Genomic DNA, 18,121 nt, shown 5'->3' on the forward strand with positions numbered 1-18,121 from the left:
ATATACCATGAAATAAATAAGTATTCTCTAAAATGATTAAAGAATCAACTGGATACTGGGCATCAGTGCCTGATGCCTGTAATTCTACCTATTCAAGTGTTGGAGATTGAGGATTGAAGCATCCCAGGGAAGAAAGTCTGTGAGACTCTTATCCCCAATAAACTCAGAAAAAAACCCAGAAGTGGTGCTGTGGCTCAAGTGGTGTAGTGTTAGCTTTGAGCAAAACAAGCTCAGGGACAGTGCTCAGGCCCTGAGTTCAAGTTCCAGGCTTGGAAAAAAATAGACATGTTAAATAAAGTTATTTTAGTTTACTGTATAAAGCATATTACAAGTACATTACTAGTTTTTGTTCTTTTTTAACAAGAAGCTAAACTCCATTATATTAATGTATTATATGGCCACTTAGTAGGAGAGTGACGTATGTATATATTGAAGTATAAGTATTCCATAGAGCATATATATATTTTTTTTCTTGAATCTTGTTGAAGTTCATTATGACTCTTTATGTAGTAGTTAATAACTGTGACCAATGTGCCACTTTCCTCCTACTCTGCCATTTCTTATTTGTGTCTCAACCAGCTAAAGTGAAGGAAGAGATTGACCATGTGATTGGCAGGCACCGGAGCCCCTGCATGCAAGACAGGAGCCAAATGCCCTACACAGATGCTGTGATTCATGAGATCCAGAGATACATTGATCTCTTACCCATGAACCTGCCCCATGCAGTGACCAGGGACATTAAGTTCAGAGGCTACCTCATTCCCAAGGTGGGCTTGTTTCTTCTGTGCTGAGCCTCCACAGGGAGCCTGAGTTCCTGAGTTCACTGTGGGAATCTGCTCCTCCACAATGCATGAGAGAGCTGCAAAAGTCTCACAGTTGGCTGCCCGGGAGAATTTGTGATATGGAAAGTTTGGGGTTATATATCCTTTCAGTAATAGCCTTGGTCTCTAGCAGTGTGAAGTTTACAATTTTGTTGTGCTCCTTAAATTGTTTTGTTTGGGGTTTTTGTTTTGTTGTTTTTGGCTAAGCTTAATTTTTGTATTTCCAAATGAATGTAAAAGTTTATGTCTATTAATTTTCAAAAGTGCTCTGCTGGCATGTTCAGTTTACATACAGTAAAATTATAGATAAATTTGGAAAATGTTAATTTGATTTCTTCAATTAATGAATAAGTTCTGCTCCCAATTTATCTATACTTTAGATAATTTTCCAACTAACATTTTCTTTTCAATAGAGTGGCTAACAAATATATTCATAGATTTTCCCTAAATATTTGTTGTTTTCATTGTTATCCTAATTTGTTTTTTTGACTGGGGCCTTAAACTCAGCAGTTTTGCTCTGTCTTTGAGCTCGTTTGATCAAGACTAGCACTCTACCACACAGCGCCACTTCCAGTTTTCTGGTGTAACTGGAGACAAGAATCTCATGGACTTTCCTGCCTGGGCTTTCCATGGCTTTATGCTCTCTTGTTTTTAAGGTTTCTGCTGTTGAGAAATCTCATGTTATGCTGATGGGCTTGCCACCATAGATAATGACTTGCTTTTCTTTTGCAGCTTTCAGCACTCTGTAATTTTTCTGAACATTTAATGATTAACCAATAATGTGTCCTGGAGTGATTCTTTTCTGATATGGTCTTTTTGTTGTCTTAAAGGTCCCATCCCATGTACCTGGATTGCTAAAGATTTAGGAATTATATTATTATTTTATTGAGTGTTTCTTATTCCTTTAGCATGGTCCTCTTTTTCTTTTTCCTAGTCTATGTTTTATAGGTTTGATCTTTTATGTTTCCCAGGTAGACTTTGTGTCCTTTTTATACTTGTTTACTTTTTACCTAGTTCTTCATCTATTCTAATAGATCTACTTTGGCCTTGAGCCCTGATTATGTTTTCAATTTAATCTACTCTTTCCATTGGGCATTTTATTTAATTTATGTAGCTTTAAATTCCCAAAATTTGAGTTTAATTCTTTTTTTAAGATTTCTGTAGATTTGTTGCCCTCTTCATAGATATATTGCATTCTTTTACTTATTTCATTCAGCTCATTATTTGTATCCTTTTCATATTCACTCATTTTTATACACTACATTTTTTGCTTTTTTGACCATTCTTGTAATCATCCTTTTGAGTTCTTTGGGCTTTCTTCTTCTTTAATATCTTTTGTGTCTATTGCTGTGAAACTTTTAAACTTTGGACATACATGGCTTTATTCATGTTTTCTGTGTTGATATTTATGGGATCTGAAGCTAGTTCATTGGCTAGAAGAATGCATCACCTGTAAACCACAGATTGAACTACATACTTTTCAATGTATCTATCACCTCTACTGATCCCCTTGTACCTTGCTATATATATATATTACATATATTATTATATACAGAATATATAATGTGTGTATCTATATATGTACATGCATACACACCTATATACATATATGTGTTTGTGTATACATACATACACACATATAAACTTAGCTTTTCTGTGTGTGTTGTTCCTAGGGCACAACCATACTGACATCACTGACCTCTGTGCTGCATGATCACAAGGAATTCCCCAACCCAGAGATGTTTGACCCAGGCCACTTTCTGGATAAAAGTGGGAACTTCAAAAAAAGTGATTACTTCATGCCTTTCTCATCAGGTAACAAAATTTTGTTTCTATATCTCAAGATAATTTTAATGGCATTTCCCCCTTTGTAATGAAATGGAAATACTTGGAGAAATTTATACTAAGTGAAGTGAGCCAGATGCAAAGAAACATAGACTCTATGGGGTAATAATTAGGATATGTCTAGGATAGTCCTAACAGATGATCACAATAGCTCAATAACTATGTACATGTGATCACATAAGATAAAACTAAGAGAAACAATTTCCAAAATATGGAAACAAGTGGTTTATCATTGATACTGATATTTTCTAACATACTATTTGAAATTATTTCTTTTTTCTTCTGTTTATCTTCCTTATGATTTAGTTTCTGTTGTCACTGTGTTTGATTCTGCTAACCTGGGTATTGTATATATGTTTGCTTAAATTAGGGAAGTGTAGGGAAACATCAAAATGGTGAGACTAAGGGTAAAATGTGAACCAATACAACAGTAATACTTACAAGACAATGGGTTGTAAATTAACTCTACAACTCAGTTCAGGGGCTGAATTGAGGTAGAGGAAAGGTGGGATAAAAATGAGGGAGTAGGTAACGAGTTTGCGAAGAAATGTACTTACTACCTTATGAACGTAACTATGTATATATTTAACTATATGTATATATGTATGTATGTAACTGTAACCGTGTATGTATGTATGTAACTGTAACCCCTCTGTACATACATCACCTTTACAATAAAAAGTATAAAAAAAAACACAGGTGTCCTTAGAATTTACAAAGTTTACCATAGAAAATGAAACAAATTTTATAAATAAAATAATGAACCTCCTATTAATATTTTAATAAATAAAAATCCAATATGGTTTTAATTTCTCACCAACATTTCCTAAAGGAATTCCTAACATCCCATCTCATCTATGAAGAAACTGAGGCTCAGATAGTTTAAGTAATTCATCCATATGGGTAGTAAGTTTCGGAATCAGGATTTGACTTCTGAGCTGACCTCAAAAGCAGTGTTTCTCACCAGTACTTTCATGAATGAATTCCACTTGGGGTCTAGGGTAGGTGTCTGTCCTCTACCCCTGTGAGTATCACTCCATAGACCCAAAAGCTTGTCTTCCAGAATTATGATCTCTCTCTTTAGTAGGAAACATATTAGTGTAACTGACATAATAATTGGGGAACCCCCAATGCAGCCTAGAGAGAAAGAAAAAAAATAGAGAGAGGAAGATAAGTGTTTTTTTTTCTTTATTTTCAAAATGTGATACAGAGGGCTTACAAGTTCATATGAAAGGCAGTGAGTACATTTCTTGTTCTACTTATTACCTCCTCCCTCATTACCCCCCCCTTTCCCTTCTCCCCCAAGAGTTGTACGGTTGGTTTACACCAAATGGTTTCTAAGTGTTGCTTTTTGAATGGTTTGTCTTTTTGTTCTTTGTTTCTCGATTTTGGTATTCCTTCTCCCTTCCCCACTTCTATTACCCACGTAGACAATATCCAGGGTACTCGGATGTAATACAGTGGACTACAAGAAGGGACTGCAAGAGAAACAAAACTAGACAAACCACTCAGTCAAACAAACAGACAAGGAAAAAAAGAAAAAAAGGTAGTACGAGGAGGATAAGTGTTTTAAAAGAGAATTTATATAAAATGTTTACTGAAGATGTTAGTCTGCTTTTAAAATATAATTCAGTTTGGTATGGTTTTGTTTTGGATATTGTTTTTAAGACAGGTTCTTAAATATGTAGCCCAAACTAGTTTCAAAACCAAAGATCTATCTTAGCCTCCTGTGCTGGAATTACAGGAATTTGCTGGCATTCTCAGATTGAAATAATACTTTCAATGATACATTAGTTAAGATGACATATTCACCGTGTTTCTCCCACCTCCCTGAATCCATCTGCCATGCATTGGGTAAATCATTGAATGTACATTGACATTTTCTTCTGCCAGTTATAAATGCAGTGCTTCATAAGCTCACACTTACTTTACATAAACAGAATCATATCTGGCTTTGATTATTTTGTTGTCGTTTTTAAATTTCAGGCAAACGGACATGTGTTGGAGAAGGCTTGGCCCGGATGGAGCTGTTTTTATTCCTGACCACCATTTTACAGAACTTCAACCTGAAAGCTCTGATGGATCCACAGGACCTTGATACCCGTCCAGTTGTGAATGGGATTGTTTCTGTTCCCCCTTCATACCAGCTCTGCTTCCTTCCAGTGTAAAGAAGAGCTCTGCTGTCTACCTGCAGTTGTACAGTAACCAGCAGTTCCCTTCTCTGAGCCAACACTCACCCCCTTCTCCTGTCAGGGATGCCTTCCTGTCCTCCCTTCTGTCCTGTTCTCCCCACTCCCTCCAGATCCAGGAAGATCCAGTCTCCAGTTTGGAGGGTTTCCTATGTCACTGCACAATGATACCTACAGTTCTCTATGATGTATAATAGATTGGGGCTGGGAATATGGCCTACTGGCAAGAGTGCTTGCCTTGAATACATGAAGCCCTGGGTTCAATTCCCCAGCACCGCATGTACAGAAAATGGCCAGAGGTGGCGCTATGGCTCAAGTGGCAGAGTGCTAGCATTGAGCAAAAAGAAGCCAGGGACAGTGCTCAGACGCTGGGTCCAAGGCCCAAGACTGGCCAAAAAAAAAAAAAAAGTTTCCTGGACATATGATGCATAATAGATTTATTCACCACCTCAAGTGCTGATACTTACCTAAAGCTGGTTTACTAATATGCTAGTACCACAAAAAAATAAAATGATTACCAGTTGACAACTCAGACTCATTTCTCTATATATCTCAATAATATTACTTTTCATGCCTTGCCTCATTCTTGGACCATCCTAGTTTGTTCAAAATTTAGTGAAGCAATGATACAAACTAGAGGCTCACAATAGCATGTTGTCCACATTATGGTGAACATGGGAATGTGAAGGGGAAGATGGTAGGAAAATCCTCTATTTATGTCACCTGTCATTTCAGGAGATGTGGATTTAATGAATAACAGCAATGTCCAGAGCAGCTCCTCCTGTAGGAAAATATTGTGAGACACAGACATAGATAGGAATAAACATTAAAGGTTAGAGTTCATGTCTTTAATGTTAGTGTAAAGAAAAAAGAAAAATTGGAAATATTCTTTTCAATTAATGTTTCCAACTGAAAGCAAAGTATGATTTCATGTTTTTATATTGCTAATCATCTGTTTTATTATTTTTTTATTGGTATACAACACTTGTACCTTTTAAGATGTTTGGTATATTCATACAATACACTTAGGCCATATCATTTTTCTTCACTTCTGGCAGTTCTTAGAATTAAATTTAGGGCCTTGTACTTCGTAGACAAGAACTGTACTGATAGGACCATTCCTGCAACTATTTTCCTGAAACAAGTGTATCTGAAACAAGTGCCAGATTTGTTTATGAAAACAATATAATTGAATGAAAAATACATTCTTCAAAATGTTTGAATAATTAACTGTTTAATGATACTATTATCTCAAGAGTTTGTCATAAAACTAACAAACTTAAGTTATATGAAGTCAATATCAATATACATGAAGTAATTTAAGAATAAAGACATTTTGATATTATCTATTTACTGACCTCAAAATGTCAGATTACAATATATATTAAATGTGGCATCCTTTTGTCTAATGTCCCAGGAATCATGGCCAAAAGGCAATGTGTAGGACATACTCTAAATATACACCCAAGTATGCATATATCATTTTTGTTAAGCTAAATAAATTGATGTAAACAAAAATAATTTTGTATTTGAGAAACTGATATTTTAAAATCTATATTGGCAACAATCACATGAAACTTATGGTTGATTTTTTTTTTCCAATGTTCAGTTTCCTTTAATGACCCCTATCTCCCTGAAGGGCAGGTGCAGGCAGCTAGGCGACGGCAAGAGATGGTCACTTGAAGTTCTTGCTCTGATTGAAGGCTTTGCCCACGTGCTGGAAGGCCCCCTCCCAGGAAAAGTACTCTAGAACCAAGGTGTGGGTCTCCTCGCTTCCGGGATCCAGTTTCCGCCATGTGTAGGATTCATAGTCCACCTGCCAGTCTGGACTCAGCGGAAAGGCAAGCTCCTGGCCTCGGAAAACCCAGACTCCAGAAATGGAGCTGCTATTATTGGTTCCAAAGAGGACGACACTGGCAAAGGCATTCTTCCTCAGCTTGTCCAATTGGTTGAATTTTTTTATTACATAATTTTGAATTTGATTTTCTAAAACCTCGAAATTGCTTCCTTTATACCCTAGAGCACTGACCCAATAAAAGTGCAATCACCCCCCCCCCAAAAAAAAGTATTTGCCTCAAACTTGTTTCCTTCTCCCTCATTTTTCTCCCTCATTCCCTCTCCCCAATTCCCTCCCCCCACATGAGTTGTACAGTTGGATTACATCAAATAGTTTTGTAAGCATTGCTGTTCCATTAGTTCCTCTTTTATCCTTTGCCTCTCCACTTTGATGTTCCCCTTCCCTTCCCTAGTTCCAACAAACATATATACAATACCAAGAGTACCAAAATCAGTAAAAGTAAGGTCAGGGGTAAAACCCTGGGGGGAAAAAAGACAGAAGAAAGTGGCATAATTTCAGATGGTACATTGAAAGTAACAATGACAATGGTGAAACACTTATTTTCATAACTTAGAGTTCATTTCACTTAGCATCATTTTATGTGTTCATACTTACACAGCCATTGAGCTATTGTGATCTTATGCTAAGACTATCATAGACCAGTACTAATTATTACCAGTGAGGGAAACCATAGAGTCTATATTTCTTTGGGCCTGGCTCACTTTATTTAGTATAATTTTTTCCAAGTCCTTCCATTTCCTTATGAATGAGGAAGTGTCATTCTTTCTGATAGAGGCATAGAATTCCATTTTGTATTCCACATTTTCTTTTTTTTTCAGAGATTTAATTTTATCCCATACTGATAAAAAATAATTCCATGAATTCTGTAAACCATTGCATAAATGCTATAGTGTAAAAAATTTAAACAAATGTTAACAGTTGACTACAAGTAAATGATTCTGCAGTATAAGCACTACCTTATAGGCTAGGAGGCCCTTGACAGAGGAACACCTACGTGTGCAGAGCACAGGCTTCTGTACTTCATCCACAGGAAGCACCCTCACTGGAGGAAAGCCTGCGGACCACAGCTTCAGGACACTTGCCACCCTCTATCTTTAATATTAACACTAGAGACGATGGGCAATGGAAACAAGGGTGGGGATAACACAGCCTCAGCTCCTAAACCCAGGCCTGATGTCCACTGCCCACATTACAGGCTGTGGGTCTCCTCCCCTCAGCCCCTTTGCCTAGAAATGCTCTAGAACCCACACAAGGTGGGGAGGCTGGGAGCCATGCCTGCAGGCAGTTCCCTGCTCTTCCACCATCCTGGTCCTGGAGGAGCAGACTGGCAAGCATCCATTGGTCACAGTGGGCTCCGCTCTCAGCTGTCACCACCTTGGGTTGTGAACCCTGCTCTGGAGTGCTGGCCCTCCACACAGGAACTGGCCAGCGTGGCTGGAGCCTAGCTGCTCTTCACCATACCAATAATAAACTAGATACCAATAATAAACACTGTCCTGTTGTTCCAGAAAAGACCAGAGGCCCCCATAGGAAACAAGTGCATAAATATCAATAAAAATAATCTTCAAATAGTGATTAATAGCACAAAAATACATGATTGCTAGGTACTGAACTAACAAGTCATTCACTATGTAATTAAGAGCAAAATAAAAACAAGTCAATAGTTGCCTTTAGTAGCAGACTAGCTGTGGAATGTCATAGATTCACGTCCTTTAAAATGATAGAATTCTCTATCAGTGTGTCTTATATTAAAATGCATTTAAATCTCCTATATTAAGTACATCCTAGTTTGGTAGTTGATAAAAATGTTTACCTATTCACTTTGCACTTTAGAAAATGCTATTAAAGTCTTTGGCAAAGCCACAGGGGAGGAGGGGCATGGGGTCCCCAGACATCTCCTCCCCAGATTTCCAGGCAGCCCACTCCTGACCAGCCAGGGCCCAGATCACCACACTGGACTCCACAGCACATTGAGCTGCAGGCCAAGGGCTGGGCCGTGGTGACCACTGCCTAGCTCCGCTGCCCTGGATGCCCTGTTGAGTGTGGTAGGACACACATGTCATCTCAACTACTCTAGAAATAAGTAGTAAGATTCCTGTTCAAGGCTGGTCCTGGGGAAGAAATGCAAGATGCTTTCTGGATATAGAAGAAGAAAGGGCTTTGAGTGTGACTCAAGTGGAAAAGTGCCTGCCTAGAAGATGTAAGGCCCTGAGTTTAGTCCTACTGGAAAGTAACAGAAAAACTAAACTAAATTCGCCAACAAAAGACACTAAAATCTAACTGAAATTATAGTGTAAAGAACTATTTTGCACTGTCAGTCTTTCTGTCTATCATCTGTCCATCTACACTTCAATGTATGTGCTAAGAAATGTTTCCCTAAAATCAATAATAGCAGTTACACTAAGCCGTTCTCATTGACAGAATGATTTTATCTAAAACATATTATACATTTCTTCAATATCGGTACAGCTTCTAATTTCTTTTGAAATTCAGGTTCCAGTCAAAGGGCAGGTCTACAGTGTGGCCTACATAGAGTCATTTAGGCCTCCAATAATCAGAAAGAGTTAATTACCCTAGGGTGTTGTTTGTTTTCTGTGTTCTGACCATACTAAAGATTCCCAGCCAGTCATTTTAAATGTTCCTCAGGCTAGTTATATGTGATTACTTTCTAGAAATTAATTTATAGTCATGCCTTTTCAAAAAACAAAACCCAAACTCTGCATAGCTGTTCATGTCTGTCTCAATCATTTTATTTATTTTTTTTATTTTTTGCCAGTTCTGGTGCTTGGACTCAGGGCCTGAGCACTGTCCCTGGCTTCTTTTTGCTCAAGGCTAGCACTCTACCACTTGAGCCACAGCTCCACTTCTGGCTTTTTCTGTATATGTGGTGCTGGAGAATTGAACCCAGGGCTTCATGTATATAAGGCAAGCACTCTTGCCACTAGGCCATATTCCCAGCCCTCAGTCATTTTAAGAAATAGGCAATAAGATGATGCTAAGTGAAATGAACTCCATGTTATGGAAACAATTGTTATATCACTGTTGTAACTACTTTCAACGTGCTATGTGTAACTGTAGCTTCTATTACTGATGATCTTCTTGTATCCCCTTCCTGTGGTTTTACCTACACTATCTCTGTATCTTATCTGAGTATATTGGAAACTGTATATACTGGTATTAGAACTAGGAAATTGAAAGGGAATACCAAAATTGAGAGACACAGGGTAAAAAAAGACAAACAACTACAAAAGCAATACTTGCAAAACTGTTTGGTGTAAATGAACTGAACAATTCATGGGGGGGAGGGGAAGAGGGATGGGGGGGATGAGGGAGGAGGTAACAAACAGTACAAGAAATGTATCCAATGCCTAACGTATGAAACTGTAACCTCTCTGTACATCAGTTTGATAATAAAAATTAAAAAAAAAGAAATAGGCATATGCACTGTTAGCTATGCCAGTATTAACTATGCCATTTCTTCATTTGGTGAGGTTGTATCTGTCTGATACATTGTACAGACACTGCTATCACACATAATAAAAGTATATGGTATATTTCTTCAATCCTGCTTACTAAGTCCCTGGATCATTTTAATTTTTCATGACTGTATTTTGATGTTACTGTGAACAACAAAGAAAACCTGAAGTATTATGTAGCCAACCAGAGCCATGTGTGAATTTCTGCTTCCATATTTCTAAGAATTATTCTTCCTATCTTTTGAGTCTTCTTTTTTTCCACAAGACAAAAATAGCAGAAAAAAATCACCATTTCTATTGTTTTTCTACTGTTCACGCATTGTTTCACATTCAGTCTAAATGATGATGGCAAGAACCTAAGTCATTTTCTTATGAAACTTCAGACTAAAAACAAAGTGTACATCTAAAACATGATGGCAATTCATTTCCTTTCCCTTTATCTTAAAATATTAAATGCAATGTAACTTCTCATTGCACTTCCTTCTCTATCCCAAAGGGAACATCTTTGTCAGGCAGCTTGTAGTTAACATTTGTGTCTATGTGGATATGCGCGTTTGTACATACACCAGTACACAGACACAGATCTACTTATTATATATATTCTTTATAAATATGCTTTTATAGGTATAACTCTTTGCCAAAATTTACAGGTCCTAGTTTATGAGCTTTGTACAATGTGTTGTTGGCTACTAAACTATATGCCAGAAAACTTTCAGATTATAAATATATCAGACATGATTTTAACATTTAAGCTAATTTCAACTCTAGTTATGGTATGTTTTGTAACTTCACATCAGGTTAAACATTCATATCCTTACATATTTACAATTTCTTTGTGGTAAATAATCCACAGTTACTTCTGTCTTTAGAATTAGGCATTATATTATCATAACCAAGTTCATTAACTGTGATAATACATTATGAGTTTTTATAACTGTGTGTTTTTTGTACTAGTCCAGGAGCTTCAACTCAGAGCTTGGGAGCTGTTCCAGAGGTTTTTGCTCAAGGCTAGTGCTCTACCACTTGTGCCACAGTTTCACTTCTGTGTTTTGATAGTTAATGGTTGTTAAGAGTCTCACAGATTTTCCTGCCTGGGTAATTTCAAATCATGATACTCAGATCTCAGCCTCCTGATTAGCTAGGAACACAGGTATGGGCCACTGGCACCCAGCTGACTTCATCTGTTTTTATTCCTCTCTAATTCTAACTTAATACCTTTACTCCAACCTACCAAATTCTCATTCTTCTCATCTCTTCTGGAATTGTGTTAATCACCATTTTACACTCAATTTCAAGGAGTTCAATAATGCAATAATTATGTTTATATCTAGGCTATTTCAACAATGCAATGTTTCCACTTCTGCGTGTTTCACAAATAAGATTATATTTAGGTATCTGTTTAGTATTATACTGTATACATGTAGTCTATTCTCTACCTATTCATCGTTTGGTGCTTGTGCAAAATGTCTCTGTCTTAAGTGTAGCAATATGCGCTAAAGTTATGTCATCAACACAATGTTTAACTTTTCTGTTGTAATTTGGAAGCATTCTGATTGTTTGATGATATGATGGTTCTTTCTTTAAAAATACAAATCTAACAGACAATATTGCAGAATGTCTATATTATTTCATATTCACACCAGTATGTATAAGATCTGTACTTAACCCAAAAACCCTCCAGCACTTGTTATGTATTTTCTTTTTTAGAATAACGATTCTTACGCAATTGAGATATTTGCCGTATTGTTTGGGTTAGCTTTTATCTGACCTAGTCTCAAAACTAATTTGCAAGAGTGTTGAGTTATTGGATCACTAACTTTCATAGTCAATGTGATACTCTGAGTTCAAACTTCAGTATTATTACTATATTATTAATGTATTAAATACATACACACATATTTATGCAAATAAAGGAGATGTGCTGGGTACCAGTAGCTTACTCCTATAATTATAGTTACATTGAAGGGTGATAGCTGAGAATTTCTGGTTCAAAATCAGGGAAGGAAGTAAAGGCCATGAGACCCTTAGCTCTAATTAACCACTAAAAAAAATGGAACTAGAGCTTTGTCTCCAATGGAAAGGCACTAGCCTTTAGAAAAATTGCTCATGAATAGCATCAAACGACTAAGTTCAAGCCCCAGGACTGGCACAAAAAGTGGAAAGAAGAGATAAGATAATAATGGGTGATGTTGCTCACTATTCTTCCTCTATATACACTTTACTATCACACCCAAATCTTTTTTTTTAATTTATTAATTGAACACTAATTTTTTTGACAAGGTGTTGTGCAAAAAGGGTACAGTTACATAGTAGGGCAGTGTGTACATTTCTTGTGATATCTTACGCCCTGTTTGTCTTTCCCTTCTCTAGGTCAGGTAGACATATATACAATATACAATGTATCAAGAACATATACAGTAGCCACGTGGCCAAGCCCAAGAAAATTTGCCTAGGGCTTTAAATGTAATGTCGATATTAGACAATAGGCTGACAGTAGTCTTATATGAACGTACATACATAGCTTTTGAGCTATTGTATTCCACTGAGAGGTCGATTTTTGACCTTTATATGTTGAGTAGTTGTTTGGTTTTAGTTACATATTGTTGGGTCGCTGCCCCAATCCTGTGGGAAATACCATTTGACAAGCAGTTTTTGGTTTTACAGACCTAGTCTCTACTGACTCTCTGTCTCCCTTTCTTAACAGTCATATATCAGGGAGATCATGCCCCTTTGTTTTCTGTGTTCTAGGCTTGTCTCGCTCAACATTATTTGTTTGAGTTCTGACCATTTCCCTGTGAATAACAGTATTTCACCATTCCTAATCGCTGTGTAGTATTCCATTGTGTAAAGGTGCCATATTTTTTTGGATCCATTCCTCTGTGAAGGGGCATCTGGGTTGTTTCCATATTTTGGCTATTGTGAATTGTGCCGCAATAAACATGGAAGTACAAATGTCTTTTTGATATCTTGGGACTTGCTGTTTAGGATAGATGCCTAGGAGTGGTATGGCTGGGTCATAGGGTAGGTCTATATTGAACTTTTTGAGAAACCTCCATACTGTTCTCCAAAGTGGTTGTACTAATTTGCACTCCCACCAACAATGGAGAAGGGTTCCTCTTTCCCCACACCCCTCCAGCATTTGTTGTTGCCTGAGTTCAGAGTATAGGCCATTCTAACAGGGGTGAGGTGGTATCTCAGGGTTGTTTTTATTTGCATTTCCTTTACTACCAGGGATGTTGAACATTTCCTCATACGTTTCTTTGCCATTTTTATTTCTTCTCTTATGAAGTCTCTCTTTAGCTCCTTTGCCCATTTCCTAATTGGTTTACTGGGCTTGGAGGGGCTTAGTTTTTTGAGTTCTCTGTAGATGACAGATATTAGGCCTTTGTCTGTTGCTGTGCTGGTAAAGATCCTTTCCCATATGGTTGGCTGTCTTTCTAGTTTGGTGGCTATGTCCTTAGCTGTGCAGAAACTTTTTAATGTGTAGTAGTCCCATTTGTCAAGTCTCTCCCCTATTGGTTGTGCCCCTGGGACTCTATTCAGGAAGTTCCTTCCTGTGCCTATCAGTTCTAGTGTCTTTCCTACTCTGTCCTTCAGTAGTTTCAAGGATTCAGGTCTGATATTGAGGTCCATGATCCATTTTGAGTCGATCTTGGTGCATGGTGATAGGCTTGGGTCTACTTTGAGTTTTTTGCATATACCTGCCCAGTTCTCCCAGCACCAGTAGTTGAAGAGGCTATGTTTATTCCATTGTATGTCTTTAGCTCCTTTGTCAAATATCAGCTGACTGTAAGAGTGCGGTTTTATTTCTGGATCTTCAATTCTAATCCATTGTTCTTCCGATCTGTTTTTATACCAAGACCAGGCTGTTTTTGTTATGATGGCCCTGTAGTAGAGCTTGAATTCTGGTATTGTGATACCTCCTGCACTGCTTTTTTTTTTGCCTAGAATTGCTTTGGCTATTCTAGGTCTTTTGTTGTTCCATATGAATTTATGGATTGGTTTCTCTATTTCAGTGAAGAATGTGACTGAGATTTTGATAGAGATTGCATTGAATTTGTATAACAATTTGGGCAATATGGCCATTTTCAATATATTGATTCTGCCTACCCATGAGCATGGGAGGTCTTTCCATCTCCTTGTGTCTTTTTTGATTTCCCTTATTAGATTTTTATAGTTCTCATTAAATAGGTCCGTCATGTCCTTGGTTAAGTTGATCCCTAGGTACTTTATTCTTTTTTTGGCTACTGTAAATGGAATTGTTTCCATAATTTCCTTTTCTGTTTGTATATTGCTCACACCCAAATCTTGACAAAGCTGCTATAGAAGTGAATGCTGTGGAAAAGTAGTTCTGATTTCATCAACAGTCATGAGTGAGGCTATACTGAGGGAAAAGGAGATCCATGGACTGTGGAATAGAAGCCCCAAGACACACACAGAGGGCACTGAGGCCTGAGCACATTCCATGCAAGGACTTCTCCAACTCAGAGGAAAGCCCGGAAGAGAATCAGCAGAAGATAGACAATGAATACATAAGAACTCTGCTGAGTTAAAGTAAAACATACATATCATATGTATGTATTATTAATCTATCAGGAAGAGTAATATGACTACAACATTGGCAAAAAAATGGATGGACCTGGAAAAAATTCACCTTGAATGAGTTAAAGAAACCTCAGAGAGACATAAAGTGCATGCTTTCTCTCATGTATGGAAATTATACTTAAAATATACACATACGTTAAAGCACATTCAGGAACACATGCAGATATACACAACAACACTGAATAAACCATGGTTTCCATGGTATAACTCTTTTGAACATGTAACAGGCAGTTCAATGAAATGAATACTAGGAAGCTGATACATGTCTTATGCCAGGGTACAATGGAATGGTAGGAGCAGACTCATGGACTCATGGAGAGAGGACTACCAAGTGTATGCTGTCCTGTCATGCCCTGAGAATGGAACCAGGAAACTGGAGGAGAATCATGGGAATTGGATAGATGGAAGAGAGAGGGAGAATGAGGGAAGGGGTAACTGATCCTTTGCATCACACACATAGAGGGGTGGGTTACATGAGAATTCCTTAATACAACTAGTCAAAGGTAATAAATAATGCTTCTAATTATAGTCAGAGAATTCCATGAGGCCACGAATAACTGAATGACTTCAAAGACGAACAGCTACATAACATAAAGAAGACATGGATGATAGAAAGAGTGGCTCAAGGAAGTGGTGCTGTGGCTGAAATGGAAGAGGCTTTCCTTGAGCAAAAGAAACTCAGAGACAGCACCAAGGTACAGAGTTCAAACCCTAGTACTGGCAATAAATAAGAAGAAACAACAAAAAAGAAAGAATAAAAAATGACTCAAGGGTTGCAACTTTCTAAATGAAAGTGAAGTGTTTTTATTTTTATTTTATTTATTTATTTTTTTTGCCAGTCCTGGGGCTTGGACTCAAGGCCTGAGCACTGTCCCTGGCTTCTCTTTGCTCAAGGCCAACACTCTGCCACTTGAGCCACAGCGCCACTTCTGGCCATTTTTTGTATATGTGTTGCTGGGGAATCAAACCCAGGGCCTCATGTATATGAGGCAGGCACTCTTGCCACTAGGCCATATCCCCAGCCCAAGCCCTACCAATGGGAGAAGGAAATCAAATAGAGAAAATCAGGAATGGAAGACAAGTGGTATGAAATCACATATTCAGGGACCAGACAGAGGAAAAGTACAAAGAGATGCAAAAAAATACTAGAAAATAGTTCCAGGCTCTGTTAGTTTTTTCAACAAATGGATTAGAGGAATCCAAAGACACAATTACAAGATAAGAGAGATGCCACTTGCAAGATAGACAATTCTACCTGTATAGTAAACATGCCTCTTCCACAAACCTTAAACCCAGGGTGGGGGTTTGGTGAAATAGAGACTACTTTGATGTATTCAACTGACTCTCTAAAGAAAAGTGTGTTGCTGAGGGTCTCAGGGAGTTATTACAAAGGGCAATCTGCTGAGACTGAGTTGGTTGCAGGCTTGAAAACAAAGAGTCATAGATCAAGGAATCTTAGGATCGTCTGTACCAGTGTTTGTGTGAACTCTGAACAGAAGGGTTGGTGGTAGACAGGGAGAAGGCCTGACATGGACCCACAGTGAAGTTTCTGCACCTCAAGTGATAAATTGTGCAGTGGGCAGAAGCCCTAAGGTCATGGTGGAGCACAAGCACTGAGCTCGTGGCTGGCACAGTCAATACTGAGGGAGAATAGTCAGAGGGCTGAGTTGACTAGTCTTCAAGTCTTCTGATGCTCATTCAGTAATCAAGTCTTTGTGATTATCGATGGTAGAACAGAAAAATAACAGATGAATGAAAGCCAAGAGCAGATTTTCACATAAGAAAATGATCTCTGAGAAATATACTAAGTCATTTGGTTACAATCTTACCTTGCCTTCATGTGCTCATTCCATAGGGAAAAATTTTAAAAAACAAACTTACATTCATTCATCTGTCATGAGGTATCTGGGTTGTTTCCACATCTTAGCTATTGTGAACAGTGCAGCGATAAATATGAATGTGCAGGTGCCCTTGTCATATCCTGGATCCTGTTGCTCAGAGTAGGTGCCTAGGTGTGGTATATGGCTGGGTCATATTGTATGTCTATGCTATGTTTGTGGTTTTTTTTTTAGGAACCTCCAGACTCATCTCCAGAGTGGTTTTTACTAGTGTATATACATGATTTAATATCCAGGCTGTAAAGAACACCAAAGATAAGGAAGCAAAAACTTCTTCATAATCAATCGTAGAAAATCAAAAGGACCCTATACCCTTTAACTCATAGGTGTATATAGGTGCATATCTGAAAGAAGCCGGGAGGAATGCACAGAATGAATGGAAAATGGGGTGGGGGGGGCGGATAATGTAGAAAGGGCTCAACAGCTGCAATGGACACTGATGAGAACAAATTAAGCAACTCAAGGGCAGCAGGGAGGGAGGAAAATTAGAGAAAAAGAAGAAACAGATTACACTAAGCAAAAGAAAATATATGTATATGTCACCTAATCTGGAAGGGATTGTTTTACAGTTAAATAATCATAGAGGACATAAGCATTGTAGACTAGAGTGACAATGTACATCAAGGGTAAGATTTTCTTTCTTTTTTTGAAAAAATGATGAAGAAAGCAAGGGAGGGAGGTTGAGGGGCTGGGGGGAGGGAAGGAAGGAGAAAAATGAGGAAATGGATAACAGATATGTAAAGAAATGCATATGTATTCACTACCATAAGCATGTAACTGTAACCCCATCAAGACAATAAAAAAAGTAAACAAATTTAAACTACTTGGTTGGTCTCAAAGGTCGTTCATATCTTCGCAAGAGGAAAGTTCATGTGTGGTCCTCATTTCAGCAGAAAGATGATGAAGCAGAGACAGGACATCTATTTTTCAAGGCATAAAAAATGCTACTTTTCCAAAACTCCTGAGCTGGTTTTACACAAAATAAGGTGGTGAGATTCTTCATTCATTTATAGCTAAGTGGCTTAGGCAGCAGGTTAGTACTTACTTCATTCTACATAATGTGCTCCCAGGATCTGTAGTCATTCAAATTCTATATGTTATAAATGCAGACTTTTCTGCCCTCTATATTACTTATTAATTGAATGTGTGTTTATTTGAATGCAACTGATTACGAACAAAATCAAATATTCAGCTGTAATACATACTTAGCGAATTATTTGTAAACTCATTTGAACTGAATGTCTTCCTCAGGGGGAAGGGTATAAAATGTAGGAAATGTGTGTTTTAGCCTCAGCTCTAGAAACTGGGGTTTATGTCTTTCATGAATGTCCTTAATATCTAAGATGTAGTTTTTAAGCACTAAAAGGAAAACAGTTTTTCCATCGGCCAAGAAAGCTGAGAGAATGAAAATGGTTAGGATAGCCACATA

General features: G+C 37.7%; 1 protein-coding gene across 2 annotated transcripts in view; it reads left to right on the forward strand.

The window, feature by feature from the left end:
- LOC125346233 (cytochrome P450 2C5-like) overlaps window positions 1-4,834 on the forward strand; it is a 66,991-nt gene extending 62,157 nt beyond the window's left edge. Inside the window, exons 7-9 of one of the 2 annotated variants that reach the window (XM_048338630.1) lie at window positions 580-767; window positions 2,495-2,636; window positions 4,653-4,834. In XM_048338630.1, coding sequence (XP_048194587.1) covers window positions 580-767; window positions 2,495-2,636; window positions 4,653-4,834 — 512 coding nt within the window. Of the gene's footprint in view, window positions 1-579; window positions 826-2,494; window positions 2,637-4,652 lie in introns of those variants that run through there. The other variant, XM_048338634.1, reaches the window with a different exon arrangement.
- The last annotated feature ends 13,287 nt before the right edge of the window (window positions 4,835-18,121 follow it).

Source organism: Perognathus longimembris, chromosome 2 (genome assembly GCF_023159225.1).
Source record: "Perognathus longimembris pacificus isolate PPM17 chromosome 2, ASM2315922v1, whole genome shotgun sequence".
Lineage (NCBI taxonomy): Eukaryota > Metazoa > Chordata > Mammalia > Rodentia > Heteromyidae > Perognathus > Perognathus longimembris.